The sequence below is a fragment of the Barbus barbus genome (assembly GCF_936440315.1).
Source record: "Barbus barbus genome assembly, chromosome: 27".
NCBI classification, from domain to species: Eukaryota; Metazoa; Chordata; class Actinopteri; order Cypriniformes; family Cyprinidae; genus Barbus; species Barbus barbus.
In genome coordinates, this window is record NC_136755.1 from 22652102 (window position 1) to 22675227 (window position 23126).

The window sequence follows — 23126 nt, forward strand, 5'->3', positions numbered from 1 at the left end:
AAAAAAAAGCCTATTGTGAAATGTTTTTATAATCTCAAACAACTGATTTGCTGCTCAAGAAATACTTCTTATTATTAAGCAGTTGTGCTGCTTAATATTGTGGAATATTGTGATTTGTGGTGACAGTGACACTGGTAGTTATTTTAACCCAAAATCTTAATCTTCATGGACATGTCATGAGTTCTTCCCAAAAATATATTTTTTAATGTTTTCTTCAGTCCATTAGGTTACAGAATCTTAAATCCATAAATTAGACATTCAACTAAACTCTCATATAAAAACAAATGTTTAATTTGATGACAGAATGATTCATCCACTATACCAGAAAAAAAACAGCACTTCCTTGATTGTTCTAGAATCTGTTTCCAACTCATTAAATTTGTTGATTGTCTGAGTTACAGTTTTGCCATTAGTGGTCAGCTCTTTGGCTATAGTTTGGGCACAGGGCCAAATATTTCTCTCATTGATTGCTGCTGTGAGCTCAGCAGTCATTACAGTGATGCTGTTACCACAGCGACCGAACTGTCTGTAGCACTTTGCTGAGCTTTGTTATTGGCTGGACTGCTTCCGTTTGCTGCTTATGCAGCCAAAACGACACTAATGCTAACCTATATGTGTCTGCGTAAAGAGCTTTTACCATTTAGTTTGGATTATTTAGGCATATTGCATTTAAGATAAAGATTTCACATCACAGCTCAGAAGATTTGCATGCCACTTTCAATAACCACATCCATAAACGAATCCAGCATATTGCACATTCCCTTGAAAGTTGTCTGTGGATTGTTTAACTGATGTGCAGATCATGCTTTATTTGTAAGCAGAAAGCTCCAATGCATCACTTCTGAGATGATGGTGGCCTGTTAAAGCATACACCCATTTTTTGTGCCTCTCCTCCTTTCTTACAGTTAAAATCTCAGGCCTGCGAGGGGGGTTGGAAGTGTAGCTACATTATGCTCTACCACCGCAGTGCTGTCCCGTTAACGTTACCGCGAGGGGCGGGAGGGGTGTGTGTATGAGAGAGAGAGAGAGAGAGAGAGAGAGAGAGAGTGAGTCACTAAAAGTGTTCGTGATCTCTCTCTCTCTCTCTCTCTCTCTCTCTCTCACACACACACACACACACACACACACACATCCCCTCCCCTTCTCTCTCACTCAGGCATACATACACTTTCATGCAGAGACGGGAGGACTATAATTTTTTTCGTCCAGGTCGTTTTTATCCGTGCGTTTATCATGTTAATGTCTCTTGGTTTACTGCTATTTCCAACAGCCTAACAAAAGTTGAAGCCTGTCATTTTAATTAAGTCGTCACTTGACTGCGTATATATATATATATTTTTTTTATTTTTTTCCAATACGTGCTCCCAGGAGGATATATATAGTCGCATCCAGTTTGAAAAACTGAAGGAAGCTCTTCATACGGAAGACTGGATTTGTGTTTCGAGGCTTTAGTCGCCTGAGGCTCTTTCGGTAATGCAGCACTTTTTGTGATGACGCGGTCTAGACATGGCTTCCATCATCAGGGGAATATTATATACTGCATTGATGTAGAGTTTATAAGGAGAAATACTTAGAGGTTTTTCTTCCTTGTGTATGTTTTTATCGTCAATATAAGAAGTTTGGCGTTTGACTACTAATTCTCTCTCTCTCACTCTCTCTCACTCTCTCTCTCTGTATCCTTGGTGACGACGGTCTGTATTATTAAGCACCTGCCAGCAAAATGTGAGTACAATACATTTCCACTATTTCAAACAAAATGCTAGTATAGCAAAATCTCTTATTCATTCAGTATGTACTGAGTTTTTGTTTTTAAACCTCTTTTTATGCCCGAGATGTATTGCGATACCAGTTAGGTTATTAAAACGCACTTTATTGTGCTCTCTGTATTATATTTAGCAAATGTAACTCGGCGTCTAAGGTTGTTTGCAAAAGAGCTCGTTAACAGCACCGCAAAATCTCTCAGGTTTTAAGCTGATACATCAAAAATTGCGTAGACTTTAGTGCCCTGCTCCATCTATCGGAATTTAGTGGAAACTGCATCGAGAGACGTATTAAATCATGGTCCTGCATACACAAAATTTACCTGAACTTAATTCGATGCCCTTTAGTCATTTTCATGACCCATGCCGTTAATGCTCGTCTAGCGCAAACCAGAATGACTTATTTAATCACTATGACTAAATTATCCCAGCTTTAACTATCTGCAATGCGTTTTAAACAAAACACATAGCACTACGTGCTTTATTATTGTGTTTTGTCTATCTAAAGTTATAGAGCAACCACCGTTGCTATGGTTACCTCCCGAGGTTACCTCTCTTCTGTTAGCAAACGTGTATTTAGCGTAATCCGACTAATTTTACTAAAATGTTTGAAAACAAAACTTTTTTTATTTTTTATTATTAATTTACTTTTTTCAAGTAAAACTATAAGTGCTTTTTGTTTTGGAGCCTTATAGAATCCCAGAACGCTTCTCAACTTTTAATTTGCACACTTGCACCTGTAAAAGTCATTTAATGTAAGGCAAGTGTGTATAATTAAAGAAAACTAAGTTTTTTATGATAAATTTCATTTACGAGCTTTAATAATTGCACCATGGTCTGAATTGAGGCCCAAGTCTAATTTATTTATTCATGCATTGTTTTGCTTTGATCCTTGTTATAATGTAATATTAGAGGTACTGAACATTCTCATGTGTCTGATTGAGCCTATGCAGAGCCAGTGGTGCAGAGGAAACTTTAAAGGCTCCAAAAAATGTTCCTTCCCAACCCCTGCCCCTTATTCCCTCAGGTCTGCCCCAGATGCCAATGCAGCCCCTGGAGCCCCAGAGGGTGAGGGGGGCACACCCGCCCAACCTCCCAACCTCACCAGCAACCGTCGTCTCCAACAGACACAGGCCCAAGTGGATGAGGTAAAACCTACCAGTATGAACTCAGATACTTTGCTGGAAAACAAGATGGATATGAATAAAATTTAGACAGAAGAAGATTTTACTTTGAGTACAGACCTATGGTTCAAGGAAGCCTACTATAGCTACTAAATCCTGCACTTTTTCAAGTTTATATTATGTTCTGATCAGTATATTTTTATGGCGTTTAATTTAATGGATGTGACATATATTATTAAAAATGTTATTTATAGCAGTGAGGAAATCAGTAAGATTAAAGGAGCAGACTAAAATTAATCAAAGCTTGGATGGACTTTATTGGAACCATGAAATGTTCATACAGTCAAATTTTGAGGTACTATACTCAGTCTCTCGTCTCATGCAATATTCATCCTAATATTGCTTCCAATGTCAAGTGTCGATGAAGACATTCTGTAATTTCTATTTTTTTAAAAATTCAGTTTCACATTGAATCTTACTGATGCAATGCAGTGATGTTATGTTGCTGATTTCTTAGATGCTAAGTTGCTGTGTTTATCTTTTGCATATGTGTTCAGGTGGTTGATATCATGCGTGTGAATGTGGACAAGGTTCTGGAAAGAGATCAGAAGCTATCAGAACTGGACGACCGGGCAGACGCGCTGCAGGCCGGAGCATCACAGTTTGAGAGCAGCGCTGCAAAACTGAAAAACAAGTACTGGTGGAAGAATGCTAAGGTGCGATTTGACTGTAGATGCTGGGTTGTGTTTATTTACATCTAGAATCCTTGGTCCCAAGTCCTATTGTATTTAAATTATTTTAAGATACATATTTAAATTCACCGTTAAAATTAAATCACTGAATACAAACACACCTAATTCAAGAAATTTATTTGTAATGTAAATCCGCTGTAAAACCATTCTTATGTAAACTGTCACATTCACTTTACATTTACATATGAATAGTTTTATCAAGCATTTAAAAATAAATTTGTTAAAGGAGACCATTTGGCTTTAGATGTTGTAGTTCACTTGTAATAAATAATACTAAAAAGCAAGATTCAGAAATGAAAATTATTATATTGATCTCTGTGTTAAAGATCAACCTATAGATTTATAGTTTAGTATAGATAATTGTTAAATATATAAATAAATACAATGAATACACAAAAAAAAAAATTGGTGTATAAACATTTTTTCACAGAAAATTGCTAGTAAGTTTCACAATTGATTACAAAGAATTGGCAAGTAACATTGAATTAAACTTATTAAACGTACTCTAATAAATTTAAATTTTCAACTTTGAAAAATGATTTTCTACAGTATAGTGCCTCCTTCGGTGTTTCTATATTGCCAGCAGTAAAGATGGCTCATGGGGCAAAGCTGACTCAACACTAAAGCAGAAGCATTCTCATTTGGATATAACCTGAATGCAGTCCGGCCCATAAGTCACAGCGCTGGCGAGCGTTTGAGATATATTAGGCAAGTTGCAGTTGTGACGCAAGCTTAGGTACTGCAGTAGCAGAGTGAGTCCAGCTACTCCTGAGACGTGCAGACGGTCACAACCATCAGGCGGTTACCATCTCCTTTCATTTTTTACTTTCTTAATACCTGAATAATTCCATTGATCATCTATTAATAGAAGGGACTTTTTAGAGCATGCCATGGATAAAAATACATAGTTCATTTAAATATTTTTAAATAATAAATGAGGAATTCATATATAATTTAATTTATTCCTTTTTCCTTAGTAGGAAAATGTCTTGCATTGAAAGAAGAGGCACTTGAGATGTGTTGTGAACGTCTTGTACTGCATTGGTCCGTCTGACCCTCTGACAGCCTCACTTTACATATTACATTTTTATCTCTCTATCCAGCTGTCTGTCAATCCATCCCCTCGGTGTGGATTTATAAACTCCCCCCATTCTCCTCCCCTCCAGACAGCATAAATGTATTAGTCCCTCACCAACCCCCCACCGCCCGCCCCAGATGGCCGAACAGCTGCCCGTCCAATCGCATCTCTGAGCGGGAGTGGGGGGAGGGGGCTTCTAGTCCCAATCTGGATTACAGCATTTCTGGATTAAAAGCCAGATGTGATTTGTGATGTAACCCGCTCTAATCATTCCCTCTGCGCTCTGTCTCTGTCTTTAGCTCCTCCTGCCTCATTCCCTTTTCCATATCTCTTTCTTATTCTGTGTAGATTTCTTATATTGAAACGTCCCACTTTTAATCAATCTCATTCTGTCCTGGCTTTCCAAACTAGATTGTTTTATTATTCTCTTTCCTTTTTGCTGGATCTCTTTTTGTAACTTTACTCTATATTTTTCAGTGAAGTGTATACTTGAGAGAGAAATATTGAAGCTTAAAGCAGCCACATTCATGTGGGTCGATTTTTATGTCTTCATTTTAGATAGCCCAGAAAAGCTAACTGTATTATCATTATAAATAAAGAATTAGCAGTTAGTTGTTCATGCAATCTTATTTCTCAAACAGAATTGATTCATTAGCTTTATATTTTCACAGATGATGATCATGATGGGAATTATTGGGGTCATCTTGATGGGCATCGTTTTCAGTGAGTAGAAACTAATTTAATTTTACAAACACTAATCGGTGTTGGTTGATTTACTTGTAAATCAGACTTTAAAAACAGAATGTTTTTAGTATTTAGTTTTACTCCACCGTAGGATGTTTTGCCACCTTGACAATGAATTTTAGGCATATAAAAGCATGTAATGATATATGTAAGAAAAACAAATATTGTGTTGCAGCTGTAACTTAAATGCTAATAAAGATCAGCTGTTCTTATAAAAATAAGGTCTAGTTTGTATACGCATCAAATAAAAAAGTCCAGCTTAATCCTGAATCAACATGCACTAATCAATTGCAATGATTTATTTCTCTTTTCTTGTCTTTTACGACAGTGTACTTCTACTACTGAGCCTCTCATGGGACGCACAAGGACAGGAGACTCTGGCTTTGTGTGAACTCCACCCCCTCCTTCTCTCCCCACCAATGCCTTTCATTGAATCCACAGTGTGTGTGTGTGCAGTCATTGACGCAGTGCCTCTCCCTCCCTTTGTCTGTCACTGCATTTCTTTGTACCTCTCTTGAGTGCTTTGCAACAGTGCCCGAGCTTACTCAAAAACTCCTTCGGTTAGGAATATCTACTTATGGTATTAGATTGGAGAATGTGTTGGCCCTTTTCAGGCCCAAAAATTATAATAATAATAAAACAAATGGGTGATGCAATAATGTAGATTTGTAGCGCTGGTCCAAATGAACCCATGAATAACTAAAGAGGGAAAATGAAATGCAAAGTTCAGTTAAGTTTGAGTTTAGGATCAAGTCATGCATTTATGCATAGAAGCCAAAGTGTACTAGTTTACCCAGAAACAACAGCTGTGGTCCTATTATTAGAGTATTAACAAAGTGCAACTGCAATGAGAAATTACAAGAATTGATTTTAACCCTCCTCCATATATAGACTCCTAGAGGCAACTTGTTTTCTTATGAATATGGACCTTTAAAAACCTGAATGATTTTAGAGCGGTAAAGACTATGTGAATTAAATGTTTTAAATTGACTACTGATTTAGGATGTTAATTCCTTGTATATCATAATGTAAAACATGGATGGCGTAATTTTTACAATTCATTTTAAGATTTAAAATGTTTAAAAAGCATAAGAGAAAGATTGTAGAATGTTTTAAGCATCTGCAGTCGACTTAAGGGGAATATCTGATTACAAATCGTCACTTTTGCTGTTTGATGTTGTCTTTGACGTTAATGTCAGCCAGAAGATCAGTTAAGGCTGGAGGAAAAAACAGGGATGAAAAAAAAAGTGACATTAATGGTAAGATGTGTAAAATGAAAATCTAACATTACAGCAGTGACCACAATATAAAATATTTTAAAATACATTTTATATATATATATATAGTCAAGATTATTGTGATGTGTGACAAGTGTGGTCACAAATACAATTTATTTTGATTTAATTATTGCTAAATTAAATGTGACTATTAAAAATTGGTAAAAAAGCAATGGTGAAATTCAGATCCTGAGCATATTAACACCTCGCACCTCCTGACTTTACTGGCAACATGATGTCTTTGGGTTGAATTAACTACTGCTGATATGTAAACGGAAAGAGAAATAATGTGACTAGTTTAGTGTATTTGTAAATATTCGGGATTCAGTGTCGGAGCAGATACCTAATCAGCACTGGAGACGACAATGTTCAGGGATGTACCTCTGCATGTGTTTGTGTAAAATATACATGGGCACTTTAACCACCTTCATTATAGTGATTGTAGGTTTAACTGGACATTTTTTGGGTATTAAGGACATATTGTCCAGCACCTAAAACTATGAAATTTTGCTCTTATTGATGTGGAATTTAATGCAAGATCATCATGTGTGAATAATATCCCCTACATTCAGCATTAACCCAAACTGCACACCTAATGCAGGGCAGTGAATGTTATTCCCTTAAAAAAAAATCCTGACTACATTGTGTTTTATGCAACCTATTCATTTGTAAATATGCACTGCAGAGATGCTTAAAATAACAGTTCCTGTCCCTGAGCATTTGGAGCCAAGCTGCTAACTCGTGGTTCATTTTAAAGCATGTCTGCTTGCCCACCATGTGCTGATTCTAATAAAGTGCTGATGCTGTTACTCACTCCTCCCCTGTGTAGTTTTTTTTATTTGGGGAAACGGAAGCAACGTTACCTCTGAAAGAGTTGGAACAGTTCACATCACATGCAACTCTAGTAAAGGAAGTGCACAAGACTTGGTGAATATGGTATGATTTAATTGGTTATTAATCAGCAACAATGCTCATCCAAATCACAAAGTGAAACAAATCATACAAAGCGGTGATACAGAAATGTTTCGTACTACAGCACAAATGAGTAACCTAATTAGAAAGCGTGCACATGAAATGCACTTAATGTCTATTGAACCATCATGTCTGAACAGTAACTGTTTTATTAACATGAAAGAACATTTCTAGATGCAAGACCTCGGCTAAAACAATCTGTTTTCAGCTTCTACTGGTACATACAGATTAAAACTAAACCATACAAGAAAATTAATCAAGACAAGATCTACAGTTTATAGCAAGAGAAGTCTACGCTTTTACACAAACTAAGCAAATCAAAGACAGAAAAAAAAAACGGTTACATGTGAAAAAGTTCAAAAAGACAGGAGCAACAAGAAATGTTTATAAAAGGCCATAAATGATATGAAAATTAAAAACCAAGACCAATGAACCTTCTGTCGAAGCAGAATTTTGTATGTATTCACATTTTGAAAAACAACGGCATGTTTTAAAAACGAAGCAATCACAATATTTTAGCAAAAATGAGGGGGTTGTCGTAAACTAAGCACTCAACACCTATATATGACCGAACTATCAGACAAAGATCTGATGATACGAAGCATAAAATAAGGCTGTTTTACTATAAAACACTGAACTCGGCGGGACTGATTTTACAGAGTTGAAGTATGAATGGACCGAGAATGATAAAAGAAATAAAACTACAGCAAAGACGCACTTAACCTCATCATCCTCGAAAAAGCTGCAGATTTTCACAGCCACTACTATGTCGACTAAAAACCATCTGGGCAATTTAAATTTTTTAAATTAGCCTCGAGTACTTTAAAATCCTGTGCACACAGACTACTGCACAGGTATGAGGATACTACATCTGAAACAGTCTGGTTTGGTAGTTGCTCTGAAATGATTGGCACAAGCCATTGGTAACAAATAAGGTGTGCTTAGCATGGTAACGTTTTCAATGGAACCGTTAATTGTGCATCATCTTTTTGGATCCCATGATGTCAGGCTACATACTTGTCCTTCGAGTTTGCATGCTTCAAATTATTATGCAGACAAAATATTTTTTCCATGCAAGAAAAAAATAAAAATAAAATAGTCAATTGTGCTCAATAAGACTGAGCAAACTTTTCGGTTAATGAGCTTCAAAATAAAAGAGAGAGAAAATGAAAAAAAAAACAAATACAGTCTGGCATGGCAGGCAACATCAAAAGCACACTTTGTCAGATTTAAAAAAAAAAAAAAAATGAAAAAAAATTATTGATATAGCCTATTAAAACCCTTCGAAAAATATACCCACCAATTTCCAATGAAGCCCCGAATCTTTTCATTTCTTTTTTTTGAATTTGCCCACCATCTCGTTCTCGCTTGTGTTGTTCACTTTTGAACAATCAATGGCGTCACCTTCGTCTTCTGGGTCTGCGTTGTTCTCACTCGCCCTGGTGTCTTCATCGTCATCGTTTGGATTTTGCGACGAATCGTCAGAGGTGCGGGATTGTTTGGGAGAGGGTGCAGTCTCCTCTTCGTCTTCCTCCGCTGATGCCGCGGGGAGTTTTTCGAGCACGACTGCGAGTCTGACTTTGCTTGGACGTCCTCTCTTTCGACGCGGAGCGGCACCATCGGCGTTCTCACCTTCCGTCTCTCCACCTTCTGCAGGACGAGCCTGGACTTTGCCTGTACCTGGAGGCCGGCCTCTCTTGCGGGGAGTCTCACCGACTTTCTTTTCGACAATCTTGACCTTTTTGCCAGAACCTGGAGGTCGGCCTCTCTTGCGAGGAGTTCCGTCGGGGTTTCGTTGAATGACCTTCAGTTTGGTGCCAGAGCCTGGGGGACGGCCCCTCTTACGAGGAGATCCATCAGCCCGCTGAATCTTCTTCACCTTGTTGGGAGAGCCTGGAGGGCGGCCTCTCCTTCTTGGGGTTCCATCTGAGGCCCTGGCGATCTTGGCAACCTTAGTAGAACCTGCGGGCCGACCCCTCTTTCTCTTCAACGAGCCCGCCGGCCTCCCTCTCTTTCGTGGAGGACCGTTGGCAGCATCAAGGCTGATTTCAACGCCAGCTTGTTTGGCTCCGCCACTTTGCGAACCAGATTTAGCACCGTTCTTGCGTGGTCTTCCTCTACCTCTTTTTACCTTGGAACCTTCGGCGATGGGATGAATGCGTGGTCTTCCGAGCGGCTTTGACAGTCTCCGCTTACGTTGTAAACTCAACCTGTGAAGTCTCTCTGACTCTTCCTCAGGCGTGAGCGGGATCTTTCTCGGCCTGCCGGGCATTTTTATCTTCTTTGGTCGACCACGTTTCTTCACCTTGGTCTTTATGACTATGTCGGGAGAAAAGAAGTCCACCTTTTTAGATGGCCTGGCGTTGTGTGTCGGTGCTTTCTCGGTAGTGAACTTCTTATTGAGTGAGCCTCGTGGTCTGCCTCGTCCACGTTTGGGTGGATGGGTGCTGCCGTTGGGCAGAGGGCTCTCGGTTTCTTCTTTATTCTCAACCTCCATCACGTTGCAGCTTCTCGCTCACAACTTCAGGCGTATCAGTGCCACACTCGTCTGTTTGGTGCTGAGAATCTGAAAACAACAAGATGAGAGGGGGAAAATGATTTGAGACGAAGATCTAAAACATTATTAACATTGTCATTTAGCAGACACTTATATCCAAAGCGACTTACAAATGAGGACAATGGAAGCAATCAAAATCAACAAAAGAGCAATAATACGCAAGAGCTATAACAAGTCTCAGCTTAACATAGTACACGTAGCAAGTTTTTTTTTTTTTTTTTTTTGGTATATAATAAATAAAAAGAAAACAGATAGAAAAGAGCAAGCTAGTGTTTTGAGTTATGTACTTGAATACATATCTCATATAGTTTTCCCTCCAAAACCAGAATTTTCCACAAACTATTTTTATACCTTGTATTTTCATGCATTTCCCACCGTCTTACACACAACCTTAATTACTTTATATTCTTAAAAAAAATTATAATAATAATTACATGTGTATATAAAGTAAAATAAGTTTACTGCAGACCAAACAAAAAATGTACAATGAAAGGGAAAAGTAAATATGAACCCATTTATTGAAAGCTAAAATAAATTAATATAAAACAGACTTCATCTCTCTCATATATATATATATATATATATATATATATATATATATATATATATATATATATATATATATATATATATATATATATATATATATATATATATATATATATATATATATATATATATATATATATATATATATATACACACAAACACTTAGAACTATTGTGTTTAATTATACAACGATTCAACAACTTCAATGAATACATTTAGTTCATTCACAACGGATATAATTATGTTGAACTACTAGGGTGTTGATATTGTTTAAAAAAAATCTTTGTAAAAAAAAAAATATATATATATATATATATATATATATATATATATATATATATTAAAATTACATGTAAATTAAAATTACGCAACTGAATTAAATACTGTTTTTGGCTATGAAAGAATGCGCTAAATCCGTACCATAATATTTCATATATAAACGAATATTTAAATATAAAAATGCACTCACTAAAAACCATTTTCATAAAAATGGAGGGGATATGAGGTGCATTGGTGTTTTTTTTATATAATTTTGTGAGCAATTTATTTTAAAACAGATCGAATCGACTGAAGCGCTGTTTGCAGACTCAAGACAATAGAAAAAACACCAGTCTTTCCAACAGAAAACGAATCGGCGAGAGAAGTTCGAGCACGCTGCTAGCCTACTTCATGCATGCTTAACGGATGCAAATCTACATCTTTATCACAGTATGAAAAAAAAATGCATCGTTTTTTACCGCGAGATCTTACACATTACAAAATATTGACGATAATATTCTACTCGTGTTTATTTTTTTATGGAGCAATAACGCAAAATTCGTCAAAATAATTAAAAAATACGCATGATATCACGCAGTATAAAATGCATAAAAGAGCTGATGCTGTATACTGGCTGCCATCATGTACAGTGAAGCCCGCGAGCTTTTGTAGTTCCAGGAAAATGTGAAGCACTTGCGATTTTTGTTAGCTGCCTGCTAACCCGACTAAGACAACTTTTCAATGGAAAAAGAGCCTACTTTCATTCGTTCGATAATAAAAAGCGGCAAATATTCGAAACACAACGCACCTTACTCGCAAAGCGCTTTCACAACAGCAGAGATTATCTTTTTCATGCATTCGACAATATTTTCGACCCAAACAGCATCGGACAGTGGGCGGGCGACTGTGATTATTTGAAAGGCAATGCCAGTTCTTCCTCGTCTCTCGCTCGGCGTCGATGGTTCATGGCACAGCGCCGTCTGCTGTGGTGGAGTGTGCGAACGCGAGGAATGAATGTATCGGTAAAATTAAATAAAGAAATAATGCAGTTGTGTGTGAATGTAATGTGAAAGAGTCAAATCACGTAAGATGTATTACTGTATAGCTGAAGAGCACACGAGTACAAAAATTCAAATTATGAGTTCTAGAATAGGAATTTGCTAATTCTAAAATGTGTAAAAATGGAAAAGGCATTAAAATTCCTTTGAGCATTTTTAAAAATTATTTTAAAGACCATATGGCATTCTAATAACACATAAAATACCCCTATTGTCTGTCAGATACAACTTAGATGGCCTGAGATATCACATCTGTCTCAGCACACAGTCCAAAAAAAAAAAAAACACACACATTTCCCGCCCTTTTTAGCCAATCAGAGGCGCGTTCTGCTTTTCAATCATTTGCCGCGTTTCGGTTTGCTAACATCCGGTTTGCTGAGATCTTAGGGGTGCGATTTCAGAGAGAGGACCTTTGGTAGAAAGAGAAACAACAAAACAGCTTCAACATTAGAAGGGGTAAAACAGTAATATATACAATATATAATTGCTGACTGTAATATATATATATATATAATGACATAGTAACGAAATATATTATGTTGTATAATATTGTTTAATCCCTATATTTCAGTAATATATTATTCAATCCCTTTGTTTTATGATATATCACCATAAGAACTTCTCTAAAAGCATTAAAAAAACGATTACATGTGAGGTTATGCTCTTAGATAATGGTAAGTCTCTGACTCTGCAATTACATATAAAACCAAATGTACCTGAATTATTGTTTAGATTATGTATATTATTTAGGTGTTTTTCTGTTAAACTAAAAATAGGATAGCATACAGTCATTTTACTTTTTATGAACTTATCGCAGAGTGATATATACCAAATGATATGCCTACTTAAGCATTTTCTTAATTACACTTTGAATTAAATCTCCATCAATGGATTAAGTAGGCTACAAGTATAGGCCAAATATACAGAACACTTAAGTAGTTTACTTAATCTTTTGATCGAGATGTTAATTAAGAACTCTAGGTATACCTTTACATATGGTCTTGTAAATTTACATGTTCCAGTCCATTAGTTTTAAAATAAATTGCTCACACAATTAAATATATATATATTTATTATATAAACTCTACTAAAGATTAGTAAAACAAACTTTGTAAGGAAAGCAATTTCACCCCAAAGCTGTATTGTTTTCTCATAAACTTGAATTTAGTTGGTTGACTTTTTAGTTTATAATAGTAACTATTACTAGTAAACTTTGAGTAAATAACTATTGGACATCTTTCTCTTGTATTGCAAACAAGTAAAATAACATCATACAGCGTGCTATATATGGGTTTTACACCCAAGTATGCACTGAAAAGAAATATGTAAGTATATGTTCAATAAAAATATGCGCCAGTATCCAAAATATTTATATAAGTTCACAAACAAGAATACTACCAGTACCACTGATAGTAACACTTGAACTAAAAGTATACTTAGGGAAAACTAATAAAGAATATGTGAGAAACTATGCTGTTCACTTAAATTTGATGCCAAAAAGATTAAATCATTTATTTCAAAGGAAAGAAATATTTCTGCATAATAGGATTGAATATAAAGTGAGACAACTTAAACGCGTTAAGTATTTTAAGGGGAAAAAAGTACATAGGCAATTAAAGTATAACATTTTATTCAATAAAAGACAGGTACATATAATTTGATTGCCTTTATTGTATGTTATCCATTAAAATGCATGATGATGAATGAGGGAATGCAAATTGGCTGATTTTCTATCAAATAACATAACCATCCAGCACATCATAAGAGTAGAAAAGCACACTGGATTTTCAAGATATGTAAAAATAACTAGTCTATTGTCTCTGATGGGTGCTTAACTTCCCTATTATAGTGAGATTTTATCGAGAGCTGTGAAACGTCCTTCAAGCCCAGAATAAAGAAAAACAAGAGGTTGTAGACATTAACAGTCCTCATCTCACTCAGAAACTCTTTATATATGATTTCTTAAGCATTTTATATTCCCATCTCTCCAAACACCATTTGCAGTTGTAGATTTTCTCTGCCTTATCCATTAAAACAAAACATTGAGAGCTCCCTCTCTTTCGTGGAGGACTATTGGTGACATCAAGGCTGATTTTGACGCTAGCTAGTTTGTCTCTGCCACTTTGCGAACCGGTTTTAGCGCCATACTTCCATGGTCTTCCTCGTCCCCTTTTTACCTTGGGACCTTCAATGATGGGATTTATGCTTGGTCCTCCAAGGGGCTTTGACTGTCTCCACTTGCAACCTTGGTAGAACCTGCGGGCCGACCCCTCTTTTTCTTCACCGAGCCCGCCGGCCTCCCTCTCTTTCGTGGAGGGCCACTGGCGGCATCAAGGCTGATTTCGACGTCAGCTTGTTCTTCTCCACTACTCTGCGAATCGGATTTAGCACCGTTCTTGCGTGGTCTTCCTCTAGCTCTTTTTACCTTGGGACCTTTGGCGATGGGATGAATGCGCGGTCTTCCGAGCGGCTTTGACAGTCTCCGCTTACGTTGTAAACTCAACCTGTGAAGTCTCTCTGATTCTTCCTCAGGCGTGAGCGGGATCTTTCTCGGCCTACCAGGCAGTTTTATCTTTTTTGGTCGACCACGTTTCTTCACATTGGTCTTTGTGTCTTTGTCAGGTGAAAAGTTCATCTTTTTTGATGGCCTGGCATTGTGTTTCTTGGCAGTGAACTTCTTATTGAGTGACCCTCGTGGTCTGCCTCTTCCTCTATTTACCTTGGGATCTTTGGCGATGGGATGAATGCGTGGTCTTCCGAGCGGCTTTGACAGTCTCCGCTTACGTTGTAAACTCAACCTGTGAAATCTCTCTGATTCTTCCTCAGGCGTGAGCGGGATCTTTCTCGGCCTGCCGGGTATTTTTATCTTCTTTGGTCGACCACGTTTCTTCACCTTGGTCTTTATGACTATGCCGGGAGAAAAGAAGTCCACCTTTTTAGATGGCCTGGCATTGAGTGTCGGTGCTTTCTCAGTAGTGAACTTCTTATTGAGTGACCCTCGTGGTCTGCCTCGTCCACGTTTGGGTGGATGGGTGCTGCCGTTGGGCAGAGGGCTCTCGGTTTCTTCTTTATTCTCAACCTCCATCACGTTGCAGCTTCTCGCTCACAACTTCAGGCGTATCAGTGCCACACTCGTCTGTTTGGTGCTGAGAATCTGAAAACAACAAGATCTGGAGAAAAAGATTTGAGATGAAGATCCAAAACATTATTTGAGTTAAGTACTTGAATAGATACTTAATAGTTTTCCCTCCAAAATAAGAATGTACAATTTTTTAGTGCTGTCAAAATTAGCGCGTTAACGCTGGTGATTAATTTTTTCAGTTTAACGCGCTAAAAATATTTAACGGCGTTAACACAGGGGCTGGGCTAGTGTTGGCCACCCCACTCACAACTGCTGCCTCTGTCTCTTTTTTCTTGCTAATTTAGTCACAGAACGTCTTTACGAGCATTTCAAATAGGAGATGTTTCAGACGCGTGCTTCAACTTCACTTCAGCGTCAGGCGTGAGTCAAAGGAGCGCGGAAACTGTACTGTACTGAACAAAGGCGCTGCCGCACGCTGTAGCCTTTATCATTTCATATCAAAGCGCGAAAGAAACGATGTGCATGCAATGTCGTGGTCAGTTAAGTCATGAAGGTGATTAAAACTGCCTTAAAACTGTGCTTGCGTGAAATATATGAGTCACATTTAAGAACATGTCTCTGAAATGGTTTTCAAAACTGTCCTGCACTTTCTCACTCATCTAACACACTCGTCAGATCATTAATAGAGACTTTAAGACCTGAAGTGGGTCAGAAAATGTGAAGTGAGTTGAGAGAAAACACGATGCGTGTCAGATCCGCCTCGGCAGCTCTTAAAGAAAAAGCAGCCAAAATAACCTATTAACCCAGCTGCTGTGATGTCTGTTCATCTAAGAAAAAAAAAAAAAGAAAAAAAAGGAAATCAATAACTTTATAGCTTTAAGGACTCATCTGCATTTAATTTAGAATTTAGTGTTTGATAACTTTATTCAATTTCTGTATATTTCCTACTTGCTGAAGGGCATAGGTAGCTAAATATGACATTGGTTATACTGTGTTTATGAGAAAATTGTTTAAAGTTCACTTAAATAAGAAGTTATTTTTATTAGTCTAATAAATATTAAAATTGATGGCTTTCAATTATACTGTAATGTTGAATGGCAATAGTCAATGGTTAAATATCAGGGAAAAAAATATTATTTTATAGAGACATCAATATTGGTGTCAGTGATACTGGCCTTCATTCATTAAAAAGATGCCATTAATCAAATATTAAAAATATACCGTCTTTATGTTGTTTCTACATTAATTTGAAGATTAAATGTGAAATTATTGCAATATAAAAGTAGATTTAAAAAGTTTAATGTTATGGATTAATCGCGATTAATTTCAGGAAAAAATTGTGATTAGTTAATTTTTTTAATCGATTGACAGCACTACTATTTTTCCATTAACTATTTTTTGGTCGCAAATGTACAACAACAACGAGCAAAGCTGTTTGCATACATTGTATTTTCATGGGGGGAGGGGGGTATAAAAATGTATTCTTAATTTTTTTTCACCGTCTTGCATACAACCGTAATTATTTTAGATTCTTAAAAAACAAACAAAAAATAATAATAATTTTACATAGGTGGAAATGTTCAATAAAATGTAAACAAAAGTAAAATAAGTTTACTGTACAGCCAAAGAAAAAATGTACAATGAAAGGAAAAAAGCAAATAGGAACCCATTTATTGAAACCTCAAATAAATTAATATAAAACAGACTTCATCTACCTTTATTTACTGTGTACATATATTATCTTTAATACATACACTTAGAACTATAGTGTGTAATTATATAACCATTCAACAACTTCACTGAATCCATTTATACTTAATTCACAATGGATATAATTATGTAATTATGCTAAACTGTTAGGGTGTTGATATAGTTTTAAAAAAGTATAAAAAAGTTACTCATTTTTTTCCACCATCTTTTGTACAACTTAATTTTTTAACCTAATTTTACATAGGGGGAAATGTTCAATAAAATGTAAATAAAACAAGTTTACTGCAGACAATGAAAAAGGAATAAATTAATATCAAACTGACTAGGTGAAACAAAATCTATTATTATTTACAATATATTATTTCATAATATATGCTAATGATTTAGTTATATATGAGATATATATATATATATATATATATATATATATATATATATATATATATATATATATATATATGAAATAATATATTGTAAAAATTATGCTAAGGGTATTAATATTAGTTTACGGATGATAAAAATTATTTGTAAAAAATACGGAATTGAATTAAAATTACGCAACTGAATGCAATGCTGCTTTTGGCAAAGAAAGCGCTAAATCTGTACATTAATTACATACAAACAAATATTTAAATATAAAAATGCACTCACTAAAAACCATTTTCATAAGAATGGAGAGGAGTTGCATTTGTGTTTTTAATAATTAACGTTACGTAAGCAGTTTATTTTAAAACACAGAATCGACTGAAGCGCTGTTTGCAGACGCAAGACAATAGGAAACCCATCTCAGTCTTTCCAACGAGTCGGCTAACATATTGCCTACTACATCCTTATCACAGCATAAAAAAGCCTGCATCGATTTTACAGCGAGATCTTACATATTCCAAAATATTGTGTTTAAATTCAAAATTAATTAAAAATATGCACGATATCACGCAGTATAAGAGAGCGGATGCTGTATACTGGCTGCCATCATGTACAGTGAAGCCCGCGAGCTTTTGTAGTTCCAGGAAAATGTGAAGCACTTGCGATTTTTGTTAGCTGCCTGCTAACCCGACTAAGACAACTTTTCAATGGAAAAAGAGCCTACTTTCATTCGTTCGATAATAAAAAGCGGCAAATATTCGAAGCACAACGCACCTTACTCGCAAAGCGCTTTCACAACAGCAGAGATGACGGACAGTGGCGCCTGGACGGGCGACTGTGATTATTTGAAAGGCAATGCCAGTTCTTCCTCGTCTCTCGCTCGGCGTCGATGGTTCATGGCACAGCGCCGTCTGCTGTGGTGGAGTGTGCGAACGCGAGGAATGAATGTATCGGTAAAATTAAATAAAGAAATAATGCAGTTATGTGTGAATGTAATGTGATAGTGTCAAATCACGTAAAATGTATCATTGTATAACCGAAGAAAACGTGAGTACAATCATTCCAGTTATGAGCTGCTGAAAAGAAATATGCCAATTCTAAAAAGTGAAAAAAATGAAAAAAGGTTTTTTGAGCATTTAAGGCAGCGACTATTTGCACTCCAGTGCAAATAGCAATGGATTCTATTTACACTGTTAAAATAGCAAGATTTTCTGCTATTTATACTACTTGTTGCAAATAGTGGCAATTATCTGCACCTCAGTATTGTAGTACATTATAAAACAGTACGCAATAACATATTGAGTGTAAATTATAGTTTTAATTCAAATTATTAAATGGATGCCACCTTCTTGGGACAATAAAGCCCTCCCTATACACCTAACCTCCCTGATAGCACACGTACATCTCGGAGACGTCTATTTGATGTCTGCATTTACGTCTGCAAGACATATTTTTTTAGGGTGTTTGCTCATCTGCAATACGTCTATAGGGCGTTTCCTTTTAGATGTAAAATAGACATCTATTAGATGTCTTTAAGGAAGAAACATTATAGCCGTGACGGCGAGAAATAAATATCAGATGATCAGATCATTAAATCATTATTTAAAACAAAAAGTGAAAGTGACATGACATCCGGCCAAGTATGGTGACCCATACTCGGAATTCGTGCTCTGCATTTAACCCATCCAAAGTGCACACACACAGCAGTGAACACACACACACCGTGAACACACACCCAGAGCAGTGACAAAAGGAGACAACAACGGAACAGGACAGGATGGCATTCTTTCAGTCTCCACAAGGACATGTACCACGGCAGATCAACATTGTTTGTCGCGGACAACTACTGATGTACAATGCTATGTACTATAATAAATGATAAGACACTTGTTCTTTGATTTGTTTTATTTTAAATAAGAAGGTGTAACATTAAACTATATTAGAGTGCTCATAAACGCACACAAAACTCAAGTACATACGGAGGTAGGGGTTCTAGCAGACCAATCACAGCGCTTGCGGTCCGCGTAGAATTGACGCGCTGTTCGATTTTTGGAGAGGTGCACGTCAGGTACGGTGTAGGTTACGGCGCAGGCCTGTGCGTCTCTGTGCAGGCTACGGCGTAGGTTTGACGCAGAAGTATAAATTGGGCTTAACCCATTCACACGTTAGTGGGCGGAGTTAGTGTAAATACCCTTTGCCAACAAGGCGGGCTATTTGCACTTAGTGTAAATAGACACTCCGTTTATTTAAAGACCTATGGCTTCTTTAATAACACACATAAAATGTCAAATCCTTCCTCTGTATCATTCCGTGCATCATCCGATCATTCAATTATGAACCAAACATTAAATGTTTGCATTCCGTGGAGGAATACTCTCAAGAAATGGAAAGATGGCTCTTTTTTTCCGTTTTGTTTAAAGCTGCAGTCTGTAAGTTTTGCCTCTTTGTTGCCATCTCTGTTTGAAAACCTGGAATTGCAGAATTATCTTCATTGTGTGGGTTGTGAGTTGGCAAGGCTCCAGCGCGGATGAATCGCAATGTTTTGAGGAGTATGTGTAGCTGTCACTCACCACCAGTGTTGGGCTAGTTACTCAAAGAATGTAATATATTACTCATTACTAGTTACTCCTTTCAAAAGTAATATTGTTACTTTACTTATTACTTATTACGGGCAGTCTTTGTTCTCAATCTATTATTTGTTCCAGAACAAATACTTTTAGCCGAGGGCAAAATGTCATCACGTTATTTTGTGTAACCTCAGTGCTGTATCAAAGCACTGCCTTTGTACTTTTGACTGAATTGCCTAGCAACTTTTGTGATGGCTGTTGTTGTTTATTAAATATTATTATTCAATAAATAATATTTATTTTATATAGTTAATAATAGTATTTAGTATTGGGAAACGGTGTGTGTGTTCATGATGGTGATTTTAGTTACATTGTTTAGTTACCAGATAGGTGGGCAAGGCCAAAACAGAGGGGCATTTTCAACCATGTTACCTGATTGGGTGACGTCATAGTGAAAGGTAGGTTTAGGGATGGGGTCAGGTAACGGGGATAATTTTTATTGCATGATTTAGAAACACTCAGCAGTTTGAAAACACCCACAAAGTCAGAAACCCCCACTTTTGCTCTGCAGAGACTTCAATCTTGTGAGCAGCAATAAAGACTTTTATATTGAAAGAGACTGAAACAGGGTTGTAAACAAGAAGTTATTTTTACTTTCAACAACACCTTGGAAGATGCAGCCACCAAATGCAATTAGCAGCGCTGTCATCAGAAATCACCCTTAACAGATAAAAGAATATTACGACAAAGATATCGCTTTCCTCAGCGTACATTCAACCTAATGTTATATGAATATTTTATAATTATTATTTTATATTTATTTTATTTGTGTTGAATATGAGATTGAGCTGAAGAATGAACGCTGTATCATATGCAGGTAATCACACTCCCTCAGTCCACCTCTCTATCGTAATACTTGACTCAACATAATACAGTGAGCTTTTAATACAGTAATACAATAAGTTTTCATTGAAGCAACTCAACGTTTCTCCATTACTAGTTCTAAAGTGATGTTTTCGAATTAATGGAGGCTGGGGTTCAGCTGTTAAACCGTCAGCTTGAGATTTGAATCTTTGGCAGAAGGAAGTAGTCCTCCACAAAAGAGGACTTTTAAAGACACTCCGTTGTTGTTTCTTATGTATTTACACACTTCTGCCGAACTGTTGTATAAACGCAGTATCACACTCATAGCCATGCAATATGGCTGTATATAGGCACGCTGTGATTATGTACAGTAAATCAGGGTTTTCAAAGTCAAAGACAGTAGACTACACAATGGTGCCTCCCCCACCCCCTAATTTTCATTAATTTTAAATAGGAAAAAAAACACTTTATGAATTAATACAGTAGTCTACAGAAGATGTGGCTGTTTGACCAATCAAATGAAAGGGGTGTTTTAGCGCCACTCACATGAAAATAAATATTGAAGCCATATACCGATTTGTAAACCACAAACAAAATAAGAGCTGTCAAGCCAAATTCTCATTTTCCATTTGTTAAAGATGAAGAAACGAACCATCTTTCCAATTCTCAAGTGTATTCCTCCACGGAACGTGGAGTGTGTAATATTTTTTGAGGTTATGTTCTTAGATAACTTATATTGATAAGTCTCTGGCTCTGCAAATATGTATAGCTTAATGCAGGGGTTTTCAACCTGTGGGGCGCGAGCATCAATTAATTCAGAGACATTGCCTTGAAGATTTATGAATACGAGCTTTCAAATCTTCAGCCATCCGCTAGGGGGCAATCTGACTCCCGCTGTTAGGCGACAGTGAGAATGGTGTAAATTGATTTACGGTTAGTCATGTCAGAAATCCAACCACGGATTGGCATGTTGTTATCTCAGAAACAGGCTCAGCCATCACACTGAATCAGGTAAGCTGGTTATATGTTTATGTTTCTTAATGCTACGCACTGGAAATGCAGCAATCAATGAATGATGTTTGCACACTTTGGGCTCGCGCGGGGGGCGCGAGTGAAATCAGACAAACTTGGGGGGCGCATGTCCTAAAAGGTTGAAAACCCCTGGCTTAATGTACCTGAATTCGAGTTTGGATTTATTATTTATATTATTCAAATATGTTTTTTTAAACTAAAAGTGAGATACTGTCAGTTTACTTTTTATGAACTTGTTGGTGAGAGTCTACCTAACAAAATTATTTGCCTACTTAAAGGGGTTATGGGATGCGACATGCACTTTTACAAGCTGTTTGAACTGAAATGTGTGATGGCAGAGTGTGTACACAGCCATTCTATAATAATAAAGATCCACCCAGTGGTTTTTTTTTTATCTACTAAAATCATTAGCCCTTTCTCAAATCAAATACAATAACACCAAAGATTTTTCTAATTATTCTGTATTTTCGTTGTATGCGATTGACATCGAATAGCAATTTGACGATTTCATGTTAAATTAGTAAATAAAAGATTGCTCTGATCTGTCATATAGGCTATTAGGGCTTAAACGTATCGCAGTTGATCAAATCGGTATGCCACGCTGTCTGAAACACGCACTTCGGGTGTGTGCCAGTACAGCGCGCACAAGCATAGAGACGTGTTTCAGACAGCGTGGCGATTTGATTCCTCTTTCATGTATCCCTGCGTTTAAGATACATATGCATGGGGGAGGTGTTGCAGTTATGTCGCAATACTAGAAAGATTTCTGTTTTAAACCATGAAGGCGAGCCAATGGATATCACATGTTTTCTAACGCTGCATTAACAGCGCATATTCTCAAGAGACAAGAGACGAATATACTTCAACATGTGCTGATAACAGTTTTAAATGAACACCCCCCCCCCCCCCCCCCCCTCACCCCTGGTCCGCAAGATTTTTTTTCAAACCGTAACCGTTCCGCGGTGTAAAAAAGGTTGGAGACCCCTGTCCTAAGCGATTGAAGTGTTTTGTGTTTTGTTGTAGGATGTAATGATGAACATAGCAGTCGTCATTTACTTCAGACATCTGAGCCACTGAAGACGCGGTGGACTTTGTTTCTGAAGGGAATGCTCCCCCGATCTGCCTAAATGCGTCTATGTTCGCGCAAATCATTTGTGATCCAGCTTCACCTTCAGAAGAAGTGAGTGTAAGGTTTTTTTAATGAATCTTTGCAAATTGCCTATCCTAATAATGTCCTAATTAGCAAGTTTCACGATAAATGCGGCTAAAGTTTACCGTCTCTCAGAGAACGGCTCGGAAGAGAGGGGCGGAGTCAGCAGAGCTCATTTGCATTTAGAGCGACATGCAAATATACAGAAAACTTGGTCTATAGGCCT

The 23126-nt window shown here is 36.9% G+C and overlaps 3 protein-coding genes across 4 annotated transcripts; 1 reads left to right on the forward strand and 2 right to left on the reverse strand.

The window, feature by feature from the left end:
* The first annotated feature begins 1150 nt into the window (after positions 1-1150).
* On the forward strand, positions 1151-7554 carry vamp1a (vesicle associated membrane protein 1a). 2 transcript variants are annotated; one of them, XM_079380328.1, is made up of 5 exons: positions 1151-1487; positions 2788-2908; positions 3442-3600; positions 5386-5437; positions 5787-7550. In XM_079380328.1, the coding sequence occupies exons 1-5, from the start codon at positions 1474-1476 to the stop codon at positions 5801-5803; spliced, it is 363 nt and encodes a 120-aa protein (XP_079236454.1). In that variant the 5' UTR covers positions 1151-1473; the 3' UTR covers positions 5804-7550. The 2 variants fall into 2 exon arrangements, with proteins under 2 accessions (XP_079236454.1, XP_079236455.1); XM_079380329.1 differs by having other exon boundaries at positions 1161-1722; positions 5787-7554.
* Positions 7555-7667: 113 nt separating this feature from the next.
* LOC306847606 (uncharacterized protein) lies at positions 7668-12009 on the reverse strand. The gene is made up of 2 exons (XM_079381650.1): positions 11880-12009; positions 7668-10273 (listed from the first exon to the last, which is right to left on the reverse strand). The coding sequence occupies exon 2, from the start codon at positions 10202-10204 to the stop codon at positions 9035-9037; it is 1170 nt and encodes a 389-aa protein (XP_079237776.1). The 5' UTR covers positions 10205-10273; positions 11880-12009; the 3' UTR covers positions 7668-9034.
* Positions 12010-13744: 1735 nt separating this feature from the next.
* Positions 13745-18169, reverse strand: LOC306847431 (uncharacterized protein). Its single transcript, XM_079381383.1, has 2 exons — positions 18062-18169; positions 13745-15299 (listed from the first exon to the last, which is right to left on the reverse strand). Exon 2 carries the CDS (start codon positions 15212-15214, stop codon positions 14330-14332), a length of 885 nt encoding a protein of 294 aa, XP_079237509.1. The 5' UTR covers positions 15215-15299; positions 18062-18169; the 3' UTR covers positions 13745-14329.
* Between the last annotated feature and the right edge of the window lie 4957 nt (positions 18170-23126).